Source organism: Equus caballus, chromosome 7, assembly GCF_041296265.1.
Source record: "Equus caballus isolate H_3958 breed thoroughbred chromosome 7, TB-T2T, whole genome shotgun sequence".
NCBI classification, from domain to species: domain Eukaryota; kingdom Metazoa; phylum Chordata; class Mammalia; order Perissodactyla; family Equidae; genus Equus; species Equus caballus.
This window is the reverse complement of record NC_091690.1, coordinates 73,273,775-73,290,876: the sequence shown is the minus strand read 5'-3', so window position 1 is coordinate 73,290,876 and position 17,102 is coordinate 73,273,775. Positions and strand designations below refer to the sequence as shown.

At 36.0% G+C, this 17,102-nt stretch overlaps 1 protein-coding gene across 9 annotated transcripts in view; it reads right to left on the bottom strand.

Moving 5' to 3' along the window:
* FCHSD2 (FCH and double SH3 domains 2) overlaps positions 1 to 17,102 on the bottom strand; it is a 280,728-nt gene that overhangs the window by 39,141 nt on the left and 224,485 nt on the right. For 5 of the 9 annotated variants that reach the window (XM_070274441.1, XM_023645793.2, XM_023645792.2 and 2 more), the window contains 3 exons: positions 14,351 to 14,446; positions 12,959 to 13,030; positions 1,140 to 1,256 (listed from right to left, as the gene is read on the bottom strand). In XM_070274441.1, the coding sequence (XP_070130542.1) occupies positions 1,140 to 1,256; positions 12,959 to 13,030; positions 14,351 to 14,446 (285 nt within the window). The remainder of the gene's footprint in view (positions 1 to 1,139; positions 1,257 to 12,958; positions 13,031 to 14,350; positions 14,447 to 17,102) is intronic. The other 4 variants (XM_070274437.1, XM_023645796.2, XM_070274438.1 and 1 more) reach the window with 1 other exon arrangement.

Below are 17,102 nucleotides of genomic sequence, written 5' to 3'. Positions count from 1 at the left end.
GAACCAGATTGTCAAGTTCTCTTAGAAATATATTTTAAGTTTCATTGGGATTGCATTAAAATTACATACATTTAATAAATATCCACAGTTTTTGCATCTCTCCAATGACTCATGTCTTCTTTTATATTCTTTGGTAAAAAAAAAAAAAGTCTTCTTATAGGTCATTACATTACATTGGTTGATTCATCAGTATTTTATGGCTGTGGTGAATAATTTTTCCCCAATTGCATTTTACAATTTATTATTTCTAGTTAATAGGAAAACATGATTTTTGTATATAGTCTTGTATCTATTCACCTTACTGAACTCTCATTACTATTAATAGTTTGACAGTTGGGTCTCATGTTTTTGAAGGTAAACAATCACATCATCCAAATATTATGATAGATGTATCTTTTCCTAATATTTAAACACCTTATTTTTCTTTCATTAACACATTGACTGAATCCTCTTACAACAGTGAAAAGCAGTGGTGATGATAGGTACTGTTGTCTTATTTTATTATTATGGTAGGCAGAATGGCCTCCCAAGATGTCCACACACTGATCCCTGGAAGTGTGTATAAATAAGATATAATTTGCAGATACATTAGTGTTATGGACCTTAAGATAGGGAGAGTATCTTGGATTATCTGAGTGGGCCCAATCTAATCACATGACCCCTTAAAGCAGAGAACTTTCTCCAGCTGGAGAGAGATGAGAAATGAGCCAACAGTGAAGTCAGAGAGATGCCAAGCATGAGAAGGATTCCACGCACCATTGCTGGCTCTAAGATGTCCCTCCGCAAAAACCAGAGTGAGTGGCCTTCAGGAGCTAAGGGTAGCCCCCATCTGACAGCCAGGAAGGAAACAGCGACCTCAGTTCTAGACTTATAAGAAACTGGATTCTGATAACAACAGTACCGACACTGCGTGCTGCTAGAGGGCTGAAGGAATTTCCAAGCTAAGTAGATAGCCGAGAGTATACTGTTGAGTCATGAGAAATTACAGAGAAAACATACATAGGATATTTTCCATATGAATAAAATCCAGCTCCTTAAATTGGTTTGACATGTGGCTCAAGCTCAGTGTAGACCCAACAACCTGAATGAGGTTGGGAGCAGATTCTCCTCTATAGCCTAAGACTCTCTCTTCCACTTACCCGTTGTTGGTGAACGATGGTTTTGTGCTCACGTGCCACACGTGTGGCCCATTTCCGAGCCTCCTTGTTTAGACTGTGCTCCTCTGTGGTCCCCGTTTCTGATTCTAACTGTCGGCTCTACAACACAAGAGAGAATGGAGAGAAAAGTATTGTTATCCTTATTGAAATTACTACCATCTTGCAGCTGGACCAGAGGGCCTTCATTTAACAGCACTCAAAACAGGAGGCATATTCCAATACGGTGGGAAGCAATGTCTCATGTCACAGAACATTAGCAGAAGACTAAGAGGACAGTATGAAACCATGAATGACCACAGGTTTTTGCCTTACATTGCTGAATATTAAAGCTGCATCTCTAACACTGTGGACTGATCCATTTTGGAAGTGAAGAAAGCCAGCTAAGCTAAGCAAAGAAGAAAAAAGTATTCATGCCAACCTACTATAACACTAAAACAGCTGCATAGATAAAAATGGAAACAACTCAATAGTTTCAATGAGATTAAAGAAAGAATCATTGGATAGAAGTGAAAAGAACACAATGAAACAATACAATAACAGCAACACAAACTCTCCACCCGCAAAGATGCTGGGTTTAATTTAGTTTCAGGTCCATCACCAACTTACCACCAAACCTCAAACTAGCTTTTAACCTTCCTCTGGGCTTTATTGACATAGGAAAGACAGGCGTGCGAGATCAAATGATCACTAATGGTTTCTTCTAGTCCTAAAATGCTGTCGTTATATTTTACAAAGAACAAACTTAAATAACAGTCATAGTTAACCCCTATTATGCAAGTATTGTAGAAAGTGCTTCACATTAACTTTATAGCAATTTTATGAGTCACACAGCCATTTTATAGAAAAGGAAATGGAGGCTCAGAGAGGTTATGTAAAATTTCCAGTGTCTACTAGATATTAAATGTTACAACTTTTATTACACAAGTCTGATTGCAGAATCAGAGCTCTTAACCACAAACTACTTTAACCTTTCTCTGAACTCTTAAGAACACATGAAAAACAATCTTTATTAAAATAATTAGGAGAGAAAACAATTTCTTAAATATGAATCATCCAAAGAGGATTTTAACACAAAAAGAAGCAAAATTTTAGGGTGGGAAGATCTTAAAAAAATGACTTTTGCAAGATCACATAGCTCAAAATTGGTAGAGTAAGTATAATTTGATAAATTGAACTAAAAACTTAATATTTTTGTTGGGGGGATTATAGGAAAAGTGGAAAAACTTTTACTCTCTGCAGACATTTCAGCTAAAGCTAGATTATATAATGATAAATGAACTGAAATAGAGCAAAAGAATCAAAACCCAAATCTAACCAACTTTACATTTTATATTCTGATTCCCTTCTTTGGGCTATTAGAAATCTGGGAACCAACTTGATTGTTATATTCTGATTTGCAAAAGGATCTAGGCATTTAAATTTATATCTGTCCTTAGAAGGTAGGGTTTAAAATGTTAAACCCTGGACATAGATGCAAACGCAATCTACATTAGCCAGAGGAACCTGACGTACGAAGACAGAGCCCACGTACAGGCTGTTAGGCCAGACAGACCTAGTTTTAATCCTCTATGCCATTTACTAACTTTATGATCTTGGGCAGTTAGTTAATCTGAGTCTTAGTTACATCTGAAAATTAGTGAAAATACCACTTATCTCATTGGGATTATCAGGATAAAATGAGGTCATATTTTAAACATTCTCTTATAGTATCTACATATATTAAGTATCCAATAAATGGTAATCACTAATGTTAAAGACCCAACTGAAAACTACTTGAAACAAAAAATTTTCTCATTATTGTTAATTTTAAAATCCAAATAATTCCCAGGCTCTTGATAGCCCAAAGAATGAATAAAAAATAAGACTGAAAATATAGTGAAAGATCTCAAAAGAGTATGAACTTGTAAGGAGTAGAGTATATGAGAAAGGAGGCAACTGATGGAGAAACAATTTTTATTATCAAGCAACATTTCAGGAACAGGTAGATAGGTCTAAAATGTGTGCTGGCTGCAGACAGGCCATAGCCCAATTTGCCCACACAGGATCTGTACTTTCTTACTGAACATTATCTGTGCTTAAGTACTGGGGAAGTAAAGACAGGGCTTTTTTCTCATTCACTATGGGTTTACCATTACTCAGACAGGAGTGCCCAATGATCAGGACAGACAACAAACGCCACTGAGTGGGAAATGTGATTTGGGATCCTCTGGGTAGGGAATGACACATAACTAAAATTCAAATTAATTTATCTTTTTCATGAATTCTGAAATCAAGCAATTGAAAGACATGCGGAAGCTTCCTATAACACAGGTCTAGACGAACAAGAATTTCACACAAGGCAAACGCAGCCCGGGTGTTAAACACAGAGAAAGGTTCTAACGTCGCCTCCACTACCGAAGATCATACAAATCAGAAATCTGGTGAAGATCATTAGCTTTTAAGGTGGTGGTATTAGCAGTGGTTGATTCCAGCAAAGGAACTGCTAGGAACTGCTTCTTTTTAAAATGTTGGCTAATTTAATCTTCGGTTCACTCTTTTAACATTTTTCCTTTCCCTCTTAAAAAAGTAGTTAAACACATAAAAGAATAGTAACATATAAGCTATTAAACACAATAATTTAAAGAACACTGTTATCTTCTTGAAACAGAATATGAAAATTTACAAATTAAATACCAAACAGCACTGTAGCCCAGCTGTGGAAAAGTTCACTTATTTAACTTATTTTTAAAGAGGCATATATAATAATACAGCAATTCTCAGAATAATAGTAGCACAAAAATAATGCAAATAAATTACAAACTGGAGAGAAATGCTATACAAGGACCTTCCTATAGACACTTAAGTCCAGGATAGGTAGTTTTTCATTTGTCTGTGTCAGTCTGGATGACACAGGGAAGTCAGGGCAACTAAATGAGATTCTTCAGATCTTTGGAAACATTGGATCTTAGAAATCATACAAGTTTTAGTAAAAAAATTTCAGAAGCAGATGGGCCTTTTCCTGGAAAATGAATGTCAGCCTAAACACAAGTCTCTGGTTAGGATAATTGCCCTGTCTTTTGTGTCTACAGACAAATTTCTAGTCCTCCTTCAAATCTCAGTTCAAGTGCTGCGTTCTCTGTGCAATCTTCCCCGACTTTTCCAGACAGACTCAGGGGCTCCTTCACTTTTGACAAACTCCATTATGTTGATTCAGTCACTTGTTTGTCAGGCAGATACCACCTTATACCGTGACTGCTGCGTGAACGTCTCCTGCTCGTCTTCCGGCAATTTGAGGGTCTCAGCGATGCCTTCCTGGCATCCAGCACGTGCCTGATAGTACACAGAGTGTCCTGGGTAAAGGCTGGTTACACAAAGATAACCTGAGGCCCTGATTCTGAAGTGAGGGCCAGGTCTCCAGATACTAGGATGGTGCCTTCAGAGATGACACACCTAATTAGAATCAGTTTCTAACTGATGAAGGAGAGTATTTTGTGTGGGGAAGAAGGAACAGAAGAGAAAGGGAACTAATTTACTGAGTGCCACGCATTTTAACATAGGTTCTCAAAGGTGACATTAGGATCGAGATCTCTCTCCCACTTGTACCATAAAAGGTCTCCTTCTTCACATTTAAATTCCCATGACAAAATCCATTCAAAATGGATGACTGAGGAAGGAAATTTTTTTGAATCTCCAAATTGAGGAATTTTTATAAATTTATTTGTTCCTTAAAAAGTAGCCACTGAAATCTGAAATACATTTATTCCTCAAATACATTCACATTGTATACATATTTACTCTCCATCCTGGCTAATGTACTTTACCTCCTCTCTGGGCCTCAGCTTCCTCACTTAAAAATCAAGACATCTGAAGATGAGATGAAATCTCGGATTCTCACTACTGCTGCAATTAATTTTAAGAGAACAAACAGGCTCACGTCTTGGTTGTTACCACTGGGAATATTGTGTTTCTCTGAGTATGAGAACCAGAAATTATGCTATTCTACTGCTACTGCTCTGAATATCAAATTTCTTCTGAGCATTATCTGAGAGCCTAGCCTAACCCAAGAGCAGGTCCTGTAAAAAGTTTTAAAATATTCTCAAAACATAATTTTAATTTTCTTGGAACTTTAAATTCATGACAAGGTATAACTTTAGGAGGTACTGGAGATGAACAATATAAAAACAAACTGTTTGATGGGAGGTGCAGGATGTCAAATTTCTGAGAGGGTTAGTGGGTATGGATACTCCTGCGGATATCAGATAGCCATGACACAATGTTGAACAGAAAAAAAAGTCTAAATTTATGCCTGTATATTATAAATCTACTTCTGTAAAGTTGTGTGTTCATATCTATGTGAGTATGTACCTGCAGAGAGAGATGCAGAAGGCTATCGACCAAATGTAATCGGTGGTTACCTTTGAATAATGAGAGTCCAGGTGAAAAACCTTCTTTTTATAATTAGAAATCTATAAAGCTATGTTATTTTGAAAAAAAAAAAAGGGTATCACATTGAATATTTAAGCTCTGTGCTAACTGCTTTACATATATTAGTTCTCAAAACCATCCTAATAGAGAATTTCTCAATTTATGGGTGTGGACATCTAGGCTCAGAAAGGGTTTCTCTCCCAAAACCACTTAGCCAGTAAGTGGTGGAGCTGGAGCTTGTAGTGAGATCTCTTTGACTTCAAATTCCTTGCTATCTTTATATGACCATACTGTCTTACTAATTGTTCTATTTAGCCAATGTAATATTGGTAACATAGAGACTGTAAAACTGAAAAAGACTGCTAAAATTACAAATTTCCTTTCAATGAAATTCTGGCACGGCTTTCACTTAGAGGTAAGATATCTTTTGATTTAATTTTGTTTTTAGGGAAAAAAAAGCCAAAGTGTTTCAAGTGAGTTTGAGCAGGCTTTCAGAGCCTAGTAATGTTAAGCTTTTAAAAATTTCCAGTCCTTTTAGAATGCAATATTAAAACATAAGTCTTGAAAAAATTTATAAAGTTATTAAATAACTTTAAAGAACTACACTACAGAAATTAACAGTCCAATATTCTTGAAATATTAGTCTTTATGTCATCTTAACTACTTTGTCCTTAGATATCCTCTAAAGGTATGATTTCAGTTCATTTTAAGGTTAACACAGGGCACAGAAGGTTCAAACAGATATCTGAACCTGTGTGCAGAAGAGCAAAGTGAATAGGGATAGAATAGCTGATTTTCACAGCAGAAACACAATCATTATTTTTCAAGTCTGTAACCAAAATGTAACCATTAGAAAGAGAGCAAAACAGATGGTCACATATGATGAATTGAAACCACTAACAGTAAAACACTAGCATTCCAACCCAACTCCAAAACAAGACAATGTTAGGACTGTCATGCCAATATCATGTGCCAGAAACAATCTTATTAACCCTCGTTCAAGGAATTTGTACTACTTGCATTTTCCAGTTTATTAACAGATAGGAAATGTATTGTGTTAAATATTTGATCCATCTTATTCTTTATGAAATTCAATAATATACTGTTAATTATTTCAAGAAAGTTAATTATTACTTGTTCTCAAAAGGACTTCTTCAAGTAAAAAGCATCTGGATCTTCGTAGGCTATTGTATTCCTAGCACTCATGTTTATACAGGTTCACAATCCTGTGATTTTGAAATTCAAAATGCTCTGAAAATCACAGGGCTTTTTGGGTAAGTTTGGAGACAAAACTCATTTGTGGCAAAATCTGACTTGAACTAAATAGACGTTATTTACAGTTTTTATTTATTTCATTTAGGATAAATATTCAAATGTTTTGCTGCAAAAATTCTGTGTTTAATAATGGGGTGTTTCCCCACACCCTCCTCAGGGTATTATGCAACATATGATACATGGATCACCTTTCTTAACCTGAAAAATTCCGAATTTTGAAATACATCTGGCCGAAGCCTTTTGATAACAGATGGCGGGCCTCTAAGTCACATACTTTAAATATACCACACACCTGGGAGAGGAGTGGAGCAGTATTCCTTATGAGACATAATTTTTATTCCAGCAATGCTTAGATAGCAGCTCTTTCACTTAACAGAGAAGTGGGAACTAATCTGGATAACTGGGTTAGTTATCCATAGTTACAGATAACTAGCCTCTCAGGGGAGTAAACTTGAGGACAATTAGTGTGGCATGAGCTTTTGGATACTTCTGGAAAACTCTGGAAGACTGTGGAAAAGGATATACAATTCCAGTAAGGCTGGCGTGAGGAACTGATGAGAACTCTGAGAAAGGAGCACCCTTCTTTTGTCTTAGCTTAGAACATCAAAGGTAAATCTAAAAGAAAAATATGTCCCTGAGTTATGACATAAAAACAGAACAAAAACCTTGTATCTGGTACCTTTAGACTGTCTAGAGGCATGAGTGAATAGTACAGCCGCATGAGGAGTGTACCTTTATTTTGGTAACTCTTACAGAGACTTTGCTGTAAGAGCTACAATCACAAGTTAGATAAAAAAGTGAAATTCCAGGCTCCTGCAAGTCAATGCATTCCCCAGGCATCCATGGCAAGCTCTGGATACCTCTGGATGGTTAGAGAAGGTACCAGACCAGGAGAAAGACCTATTATAATAGATGGTAGGTTTTCTATGAAAAGCAGATAAGTCCTTTTTGAAAGGCTGAATAACTTAGGACAGCCCGCTTTGAACACCTGACTGTCACCTGTTGACTCTGGAGAGCAACACTCATGTCTATAATCAGAGCCTTCCATTTTTGGTTACTGTGGCCAGTCTATGTGTAGGAGGATGGTACTTATTTACTCAGCAGTAAGATTTTCACAAATTCGCTATCACAATACTTTCATGTTTATGAGCCATTGCTATATGCCATACAAGATTTCCATCAGCACAAAGAGCCACTCATAACAATGAGAAATTTCAGGTAAATTTCCTGCATGGTATATTAACCCTACACACTCTTTTACAGACGAGGGCAATTTTTGCTAAATATTTATTCTTTCCCCAGTTTTATTGAGAAATAATTGTTATATATCATTGTATAAGTTTAAGGTGTACAGCATGATGGTCTAATTTACATATATTATAAATTTTTTTAATTAATGCATAAAATGCCCCACTTAAGTGAAACTTTAACAGCAAAAGTCCTAAATTACAGCAAGTGGTAATTTACTTAACTGTTAGTTTACAGAGAGCAGAATTAAATTTCAAAACTAGTGGTTAAAATAACAGGAAAAGATCATATGTCAGAAATTTAATGTTAGCTTTTTGATATCTGTAAAGATGTTATTATTTGCAGTTCAGAGAAGGTAAAGAGGAAAGGGTCTTTCCATTCCTATCAGGAAATTTGGGGGAAAGGTTTTCTTAAGTTTTTCCTGCCTGTATAGATCATACTTACCTAAGTTTTGTGGATGTGTGTATTTCCCATATTATTTCCCATCCCAGGCTGACCTTGTCCTTTTTCACAGGATGTGAGAAAATGCTCCCTAAGGGCACACATCACCAGTTTTCATAAAGGAAGGGAAGACACACTGAGATGCACGTAGGGCAGAGGTGGTGAAAAGTGCAAGTTATGTACTTATGATAAGAGGAGTAAGAATGGACACTAATTGTTAGCTACTGGCTACTGTTTATTCCACACAGACTGCCTTTTAGGTTTATAACTGCTGAGAGAGAGGCTGATGAGATCTACGTTGTGGAATAAAATAGGAGAGCAGACGTCCCAAGGGACTTTCAGCTGATAAGGGAGTTGAGAGCTGGGGATCATGACTACAAAAGTGTTGCAAGATTTCATAATCTTTGTAATGTCTTCTATATTTGATATTTTGCTATTTCCTGTAGGAATTAGGGACATAACTTAAAAAAATAAAATACATTTGTCTTGTAGAAAGATAGGGAAAAAAAACAAAAGAAAGAAAGGCAGTCAACATTCATTTTATATCTACTATGTGCCAGGCATTGAGTCAAATGCTTAAGTATGTCATTTAATTTTCAAACCCAATTAGGTAGTCATTTTACATATGAGGAAGCTGAATCAGAGAGGTTAAATATACATATAAATACACAAATAAAATAAACACAGTACATGGCACAGCCAGGATATGACTCCAAAGCCAGTGATTTCTCATTGTATAACACCTATATGAATCTCTAACACAAGTATGACCCACGCGATAGCTGAATGACTCTCCAAAATTGAGATTCTAATAGATGTACTTGTCAATTCTCCCTCATAGAATATCCCTTTTTGGGGGGAGGGGAATTTTAGGGTACATTTCGTATCCTTCTCAGAATAACTGTGCATTAAAAACCTTCATTTTAGCAAAGAAAGGTGTACTTTACTCTTTCTAGAAAGGATTTTTGACTTTCTGGTATCATCTGAGAAATGGTATTTGAGGATATAAAAAAACGGCACTTAAGAAATCAATAACTCTATATGGAAAAATAGACAAAGAAATCTTTCAGTATTAACCATGATATAGCTACTAAGTTACTACATCAGACAAAACTTGCCACTGATCAGTGTCACTTGTAACCATCTTATGGTTAATACTAAGATTCCCAATTTAATTCTATGGCTGTACAGAATAGACATAATTGTGGCTTTATAAAACCATTTCGACCAGTTCATTTTGGTATATCATTCTAAAGCATGAGTCAAAATAATCATATATTAACAGAAAAAGAAAAAGGAATTTTGATTCATCAGCAGGTAATAAAAGACAAGCCAAGAAAACAAGAGTGTGATAATTTCAAGGATTAAATTCTGATGGTAACATTGTGACTAAAAGTTTTCAACTGGACACCTTAGACTTTTGTAAGGAAAATATTACGATTTGAAATGGATTATATTAAAAAGTTTTTTTAATTGTAAGACAGTATATGAAAATATTCAGAAGAAAATAAGTTACATTTTATCAAGGTAGTAACTTTAAAAGTCCTATGGCTTTCTTAAATATATCTTACCTAAATCTAGATCAATATTTATTGAATACTCTTTTCTATGTAAGGCAAGGGTATATGCAAAGTATATATAATAAATATCTATCGAGTGAATGAAAACTGAATATGTTAAACCCATAAGCAGTTCAAATTTCTAATTCAAAATGACATTAAGGAACAATACTGTCCTGCAGGGGCACTCCATCTGCAATGGACCTCATCATATGACTGTCCTACTTGAAAACATTCCCATATATAGAAACCTATATATACCATATATAAAAACATTTATATATGGTAGTTCTCCATATAGTACCATATATAAAACTGAAACACAAAATCTGGTTGCAACCCACATTTATGGTGTTACTCAACTTCTCCATCACCATCCCAAGACTACTTGCTATTTCAAGGGTAGGTAATGCATTTTCAAACTTTTCTGGCTCCAACACTTACTGGCTGAGTGACCTTGAGCAAATTTTTTTTTCTCCCGCTGAGGAAGATTCACCCTGAGCTAACAGCCGTGCCAATCTTCCTCTATTTTTTAGTATGTGGGCTGCCAGCACAGCATGGCTGCCAACAGAGTGGTGTAGGTCCATGCCTGGGAACTGAACCCAGGCCACAGACGTGGTGTGTGCTTAACTTAACCACTAGGCCACTCGGGCTGGCCCTTGAGCAAATTTCTTAATCTTAGTTTCCTCAAATTTAAAATGAGGATTAAAAATAGCACCTAGAATATAAAGTCGTTGTGAGGATTAAATGAGTTAATACAGGTAATGCAATTAGAAAAATGTCTAGTATGAAATAAACCTTTACTGAATGTCACCTATTATTTTTATTATTTTCAATTGTTCTTTTCACTTCCTGGCATGTTGTTTTGCAATCACGGCAGAGTAAACTTCAATTCTTCTTTGAGATCTAATCCATAATAAGAAGCCAATCAAGCAGAAAATAGACGAAAGATTTGAGAATAGATATTTTACCAAAGTAAATAAAGTAAACCACTAATAAGCTCATGGAAAGATACTCAACCTCATTAGTCATTAAGTTAATGCAAATCAAAACCACGATGAGAGATTATTTCATACCCACTAGGATGGCTGTAATCAAAGAGACAGACAATAACAAAAGGTTGTGAAGACGTGCAGAAGTGAGAACCCATATACAATGGTGGTGGAAATGTAAAATGGTGCAGCCACTTTGGAAAACAGTTTGGCAGTTCCATAAAAAGCTAAACTAAATTTACCATAGACTCAGCAACTCAAGATAAATGAGAACACATTCATACAAAGACTTGCACATCAATGTTAATAGCAGCATTACTCATAATAGCCAAAAGTGGGTAACAACCTAAATGTCCATCAACTAGTGAAGAGATAAACAAAATGTAATATATTCATACAATGGAATACGACCCAGCAATAAAAAGGCACAAACTATTGATATTTTCTATGACATGAACGAACCTCAAAAACATTATGCTAAGCAAAAGAAGCAAGACATAAGGGACAACATATTGTATGATTCAACTTGTGTGAAATGTCTAGAAAAGGCAAATCTACAGAGAAAGAAAATAGATTAGGGGTTTCCTGGGGTAGCGGACTAGGAATTAACGGTAAATGGACATGAGGGATCTTATTGGGGTCATGAAACTGTTCTAAAACTTATATATGACGATGGTTGCACAATTTGGTAAATTTACTAAAAATCATTGAATAATACACTTGAAAAGATGAGCTATATGATATGTAAATGTGCTTCAATAAAATTGTAAAAGAACTGCACTACATACAGACGCATTAACTGTACCCATCACTGGACAGCAGTAGCATTCTATTCTATACAGCACTTGCCTTATTACATCTTACTTATTTGTATACATGTTTAGTGAGCTCATCTAGTTCAGGGTCTGTAGCCTAACATGGAGTAGGTATCCTCAGTAGCTATCTGAGACATTGGTACAGAGAGTAGGAGCTGAGGTCTGTTGAATTGAAATGTGCTTCAAAATGGGATAGGAACAATAGCAATTTCAGAAATACAACAGAAGATGGTATCGATTAGTCCTTCCTACAAGTCCTATATTCGCCTGGCAGAAACAGTGAGTTGATGGGCACTCACTGGAGCTTTCTACTCCACAACAGGCTTAGTGCTACCACCTCTAAGAGGAAACCAGAAAATCAAATAAACAATGGCTCCATTCTCACAGGGAAGGACAGTACTAATCCATACTGAGCAAAAGTAATTATTTGGGATTTTATTCTTCGTGGGCAGCAAGAATATTAATTTACAACAAATTCTTAATTTACAACAAAATAAAAATTACATGCAAACATATTTTGTAGTTAAAAACATTTTCAAAATGATTATTCTAAAGACTTTTTCAATGGTTGACAATCTGGGATGATTTTTATAAAAGTATAGGCATTTATCTTTTTTCATTAGGAAAAAATTAATTTCTCCCCACGTGCTGAACATTTCTTCTCAGAAGGCAGAGTAGCACGCAGAAAGAACATTAATATTGCAATCATGACTGTAATGTTTCATTAATTCATCTATGACTCTGGACAAGTCTCTTTTGCTTTCTAGGCTTCAGTTTCCCCTTCAATAAAGGCAAGATTAACTCTAAGGTTCTTTCCAGCACTGCTGTTGAGGAAAACTAAGGTGCTTCACACAAGATGAAAAATGAGAAGCTCAATCTTTTCACCATAATCAGGAAAGGAAATCAATTTGTAAGGGAAAATGGAGAGCCCTAGCTTATACATTCCGTGGCCCCTTATACAGGTGTGTATATAAATAAACTATCATCCCAATACCAAGTCCCACCCATTATTAACATGCAAACCCACACACCCCACCCCTCCACCCTTGACCCACACCCCCATATACCTCAGCTATGGTCATTCTCAGAGCACTGACAGGGGAGAGCTCAATATCCACCAGTTGGGCAGCTTTTAAACTCTGCCCAGTAAAGATTGCACAAGGACAGAAAACAGCATAGAGTTAGAACTTTAAGGCAAACAGGGACACACAGCTAAGAACATTTAGCACAGTGTCTAGAAACAGAGGAGGATATAGGGTTGTAGCTGGGCTTTGGACAAGTGAGATGAGAATCACTGTTACTCTGATTTTTCTGAGGAAAATGGGCAAAGATAAAATAGTCTCAAATTAGTCGCAATTTAAGTCTAGATTGGCAAACTTGTCCATATCCTGTATCTTCTGATGCTCTGCTTCATTCCTCCCAGGTTTCAAAGAAGTCAAATTATAGGACAATGTCACTGAGTCATTAAGCAAAACCTGACTGATAAAAAAGGGCACTAATTTAAAGGCAAGGATTATAATCTAGAGGGAAACATTTTGACCTACATTTCTTTACACAGTTGCTAACAGAGCTATTAAAATTTAGTAAGAAAAATAACAAAGATACCTACGGGGAAGCTTTCTATCAAATTGATACCATTAAATTCTGATATCATAAACCCCCCTGGTTTTGATTCTAGGTTTACCAACAGATTTTACCAATATAATCTGACTTCCCTCTTGGCTTGCCCACATTAAGAGAATGTGGTAGCATATCTTGGACATTCTAACATGCTAACACATAGATATGTGCTTTCTCACCTTGCCGAAGTTAAATATATTTTTTATGTTATCAAATTAGCATTTCAGTGCTTTTCTTAAAATTCAAAAATGGCAATAATTTTTCATAGAGTAAACCCAAGCATAAAAATGTATGATTAATGTCTGCTTTTTAAAAACTGCGAACTCAACTTAGCATTTGTGTTAATACTTTAACATTCTAAGAAATCTGAAAGGAATTATAGAGGGACTGTAATTTTTTAATAAAATCAATCAAACTATTTGCATGCACATATTCATTATTCTATTTATTAATTCTATTCTGGTTAAAATTTAACTACTAATTTCTTTGGAAGGATATGTATATAAAGAATTTCATGGATAAAAGTATAATTTATATTTGAATTGAAAATAAAATTTATTTAATATTTTTTCTTCTTTCCTCAGTTCAGTTTTCAGATTTTAGGTAGCTTGTCTTATAATTTAACCCTATTTAGCGGAAAGTTGTTAGCATAAAGATATTGTATGTGTTAGTCATATTTTAGAAAGAAGAAATGTCACAGTTTCTCTGCATCTTCACAGCTTTGTTATAAAATTAATGAGACATATTCAGATTTTTTGTCTGTCTATTCCAAGGATAATAGTCATTTGAGCACAAACGTAGCTTAACAACATTGAAATGAAGATCTGGAATTCCCTTACAGTATCACTGTCACAAGGCTGGAACTGGAAGGGCTGGGGTTTGTGAAACACAGCATTCTCTTGTAAAAACAGCTGAAGATTATAGTCTCGTACCACCTAAAGAGAAAAGAAAATATCCGTAAGTCTTTAAGAAGGTTAAAATGTACAGTGATTACATTTCAAAGTTTAAGATTTATTTTGCTGTTTTCCAAAAATGAGAAATCATCCAACACTATGTGGTCAAAAAGAAATGATAATTATACTTTTTTTTTTTAAATTTTAGATAACAGTTGTTACTCATGTGTCCTATTTTCTCAAGAATCTAAATTTGGAAAGTACTAGTTTAGAAACTAGCCCAGATTTTTGGACTAGACAATATGCAATATTTTCAGACAGCAAGAAGATAGCTATTACACAAAAAGCTATTCTTTTTACTAGGGGGAGGTGCAAACCGGGAAGCACATTAGTCTCTGATATCTCTCCCAGCTCTGAAGTTTCCCAGGCCTCTGAAAGTCTGTTTTATGGAGATTGCCATTCAGTAGGAAGCTGCCAGATAGCCTCACCCATAGCACAAAACAGTATTTTTACAGTATTTCTTAACACCTTTTCTAGAAGTTACATTCTAATTACCATCTTAAAGCATACCATGAAGACAGACTAGAAAGGAAGTTATATAGAAGCAAAATTCTGATACACAAAAAGTAGCAAAACACACAGTACAGAAAGACAGTTACCTGAAAAGAATTCATTGCATTATATACCCTGGGAAAGAATAGAAATCAGCAACATTTGATTGTGCAGAAACTCATTTTCTATTTTGCTACATTGCTTATCCTTGACTTATCTTTCATTTGAGGTGTATTACAGCTCATTAGCACCTCTGCCAGAGGATGGGCAGAAGAAGGAGAAAACCAAGTGTCAAGTAGCTCTGCGGCTCCACCACAGTGCTCCTGGGAGAGCAACTTATTGAGGAGACGGAGAGAGCAGGAGGTGTATTTCGCACTTTGTTTACCACTACAACCCCAGTTCTCTATTGCGCCCCTGCCCTTCCTTCAACAACCATTTATTAAGAGAGCTTACCAGGCCCAGTGTTAAATGCAGGGGAATATATAGATGAATAAAGTTAGTTAGAAACACAGTTAGTGTCTTCAAGGAATTTATAGTCTGGAAATCGGGAGAGCCAAACAGCTTCCACAATTAAAATACACTACAGAAGTATGTGGAGGGTACTAGGAGAGCACAAAAGAGGGTGATGTTTAATCCAGGTGGAAGGGATGGTATGGAGTGAGGAGCGGTAGGGGAAATTTGGTCAGGGGAGGCTGGCTGAATAAACATATTCCAAAGGGGAATGTGTTTTGTTCTTTTCTTGGATTCCAGTTTTAAGCTAGAATAGCTGTGAAAGCTCTTGATACAGCCCTGAGAGCCTCACTAATCACCAGGCAGAAAAAGCTAAGAGGATCATCCTTTAGGTTGCCAAATCTATCCTCTCAAGAACTACACATCTTTTTTCTTTTTTTGGAAGGGGGAAGTTTCAACCTTTACAAAATTTTAACTTTTCATTATGGAAAATTTCAAACACATATAAAAGTAGAGACGACAGAGTAATGAATCCCCATGTGCCCATCACCCAACTCCCAAAAACATCCCCTCGTGGCCAATCTTCTTTCATCTATAAACCCACCTACCCCTTCCACCCCCAATAATATTGAAGCAAGTTACAAACATAGCATTTCATCCATAAATATTATAGTATGATATCTAAAAGACAAGGACTTGTTTAAAAACATATCTATATTAAAATTTACAATAAATACAAAACAATCAGTAAGTGTTCAAATTTCCCTGATTGTTTCATATTTTTTCAAGTTTTTCAAATCAGGATCAAAATAAGGCCCCCACAGTGCAACTGGATGATGTTCCTTAGGTTTCTTTTCGTATACAAGTTGCTTCCTCGATCTCTTTTTTCTCTCCTTCCATTTTATTTGTTGAAGAAACTGGGTTTTTGTTCTGTAGAGTTTCCCACAGTCTGAATTTGGTCGACTGCATCCTGGTAGTATTTAGTTTCCTGTATTTGCTATAAATTGATGCTGATTGCATTCAGGTTTTTGTTGTTTTGTTTTGGCAAGGTGGTGTTTACTTCCATGAGAAGGCGAGACTCCGACTTGCCTCTTTTTATGCTATTAACAGCTGTAGTGGGCTGAATGGTGGCCCCCAAAGACATGCCCATGTCCTAATCCCCAGAACCTAAGAATATGACCTCATTTGGAAAAAGGGCCTTTACAGATGTAATTAAGGATTTTGAGTTAAAGAGACCATTCTGGATTCCCTGGGTGGGCCCTAAATCTAATGATAAGTGTCCTTATAAAAGACACACAGAAGAAAACACAGACAGAAGAGGAGCCAATGGGACCATGGAGGCACAGACTGGAGTGATGTGACCACAAGCCAAAGAACACGTGGAAGAGGCAAGGAGCTGATTCTCCCCTAAAGCCTTTGGCGAGAGCGCAGCCCTGCTGACCCCCCAATTTCTGACTTTTAGCCTCCAGAACTTGGAGGGAATAAATTTCTATTCTTTTAAGTCATCTAGTTTATGGCAATTTGTACAGCAGCCCTAGGAAACTAACAGAATAGGCCTATGATGATAATTGCCTAAATCCATTAGGGGTGGGAAAAACTAGAGATTTTCTCTTTTTTCTATCATTCTACCAAGGAACTCTATCAGTGCCTTTTCATTTACTAGCTAGAATACTTCTGTAAGAGAAACTGTCCAAGT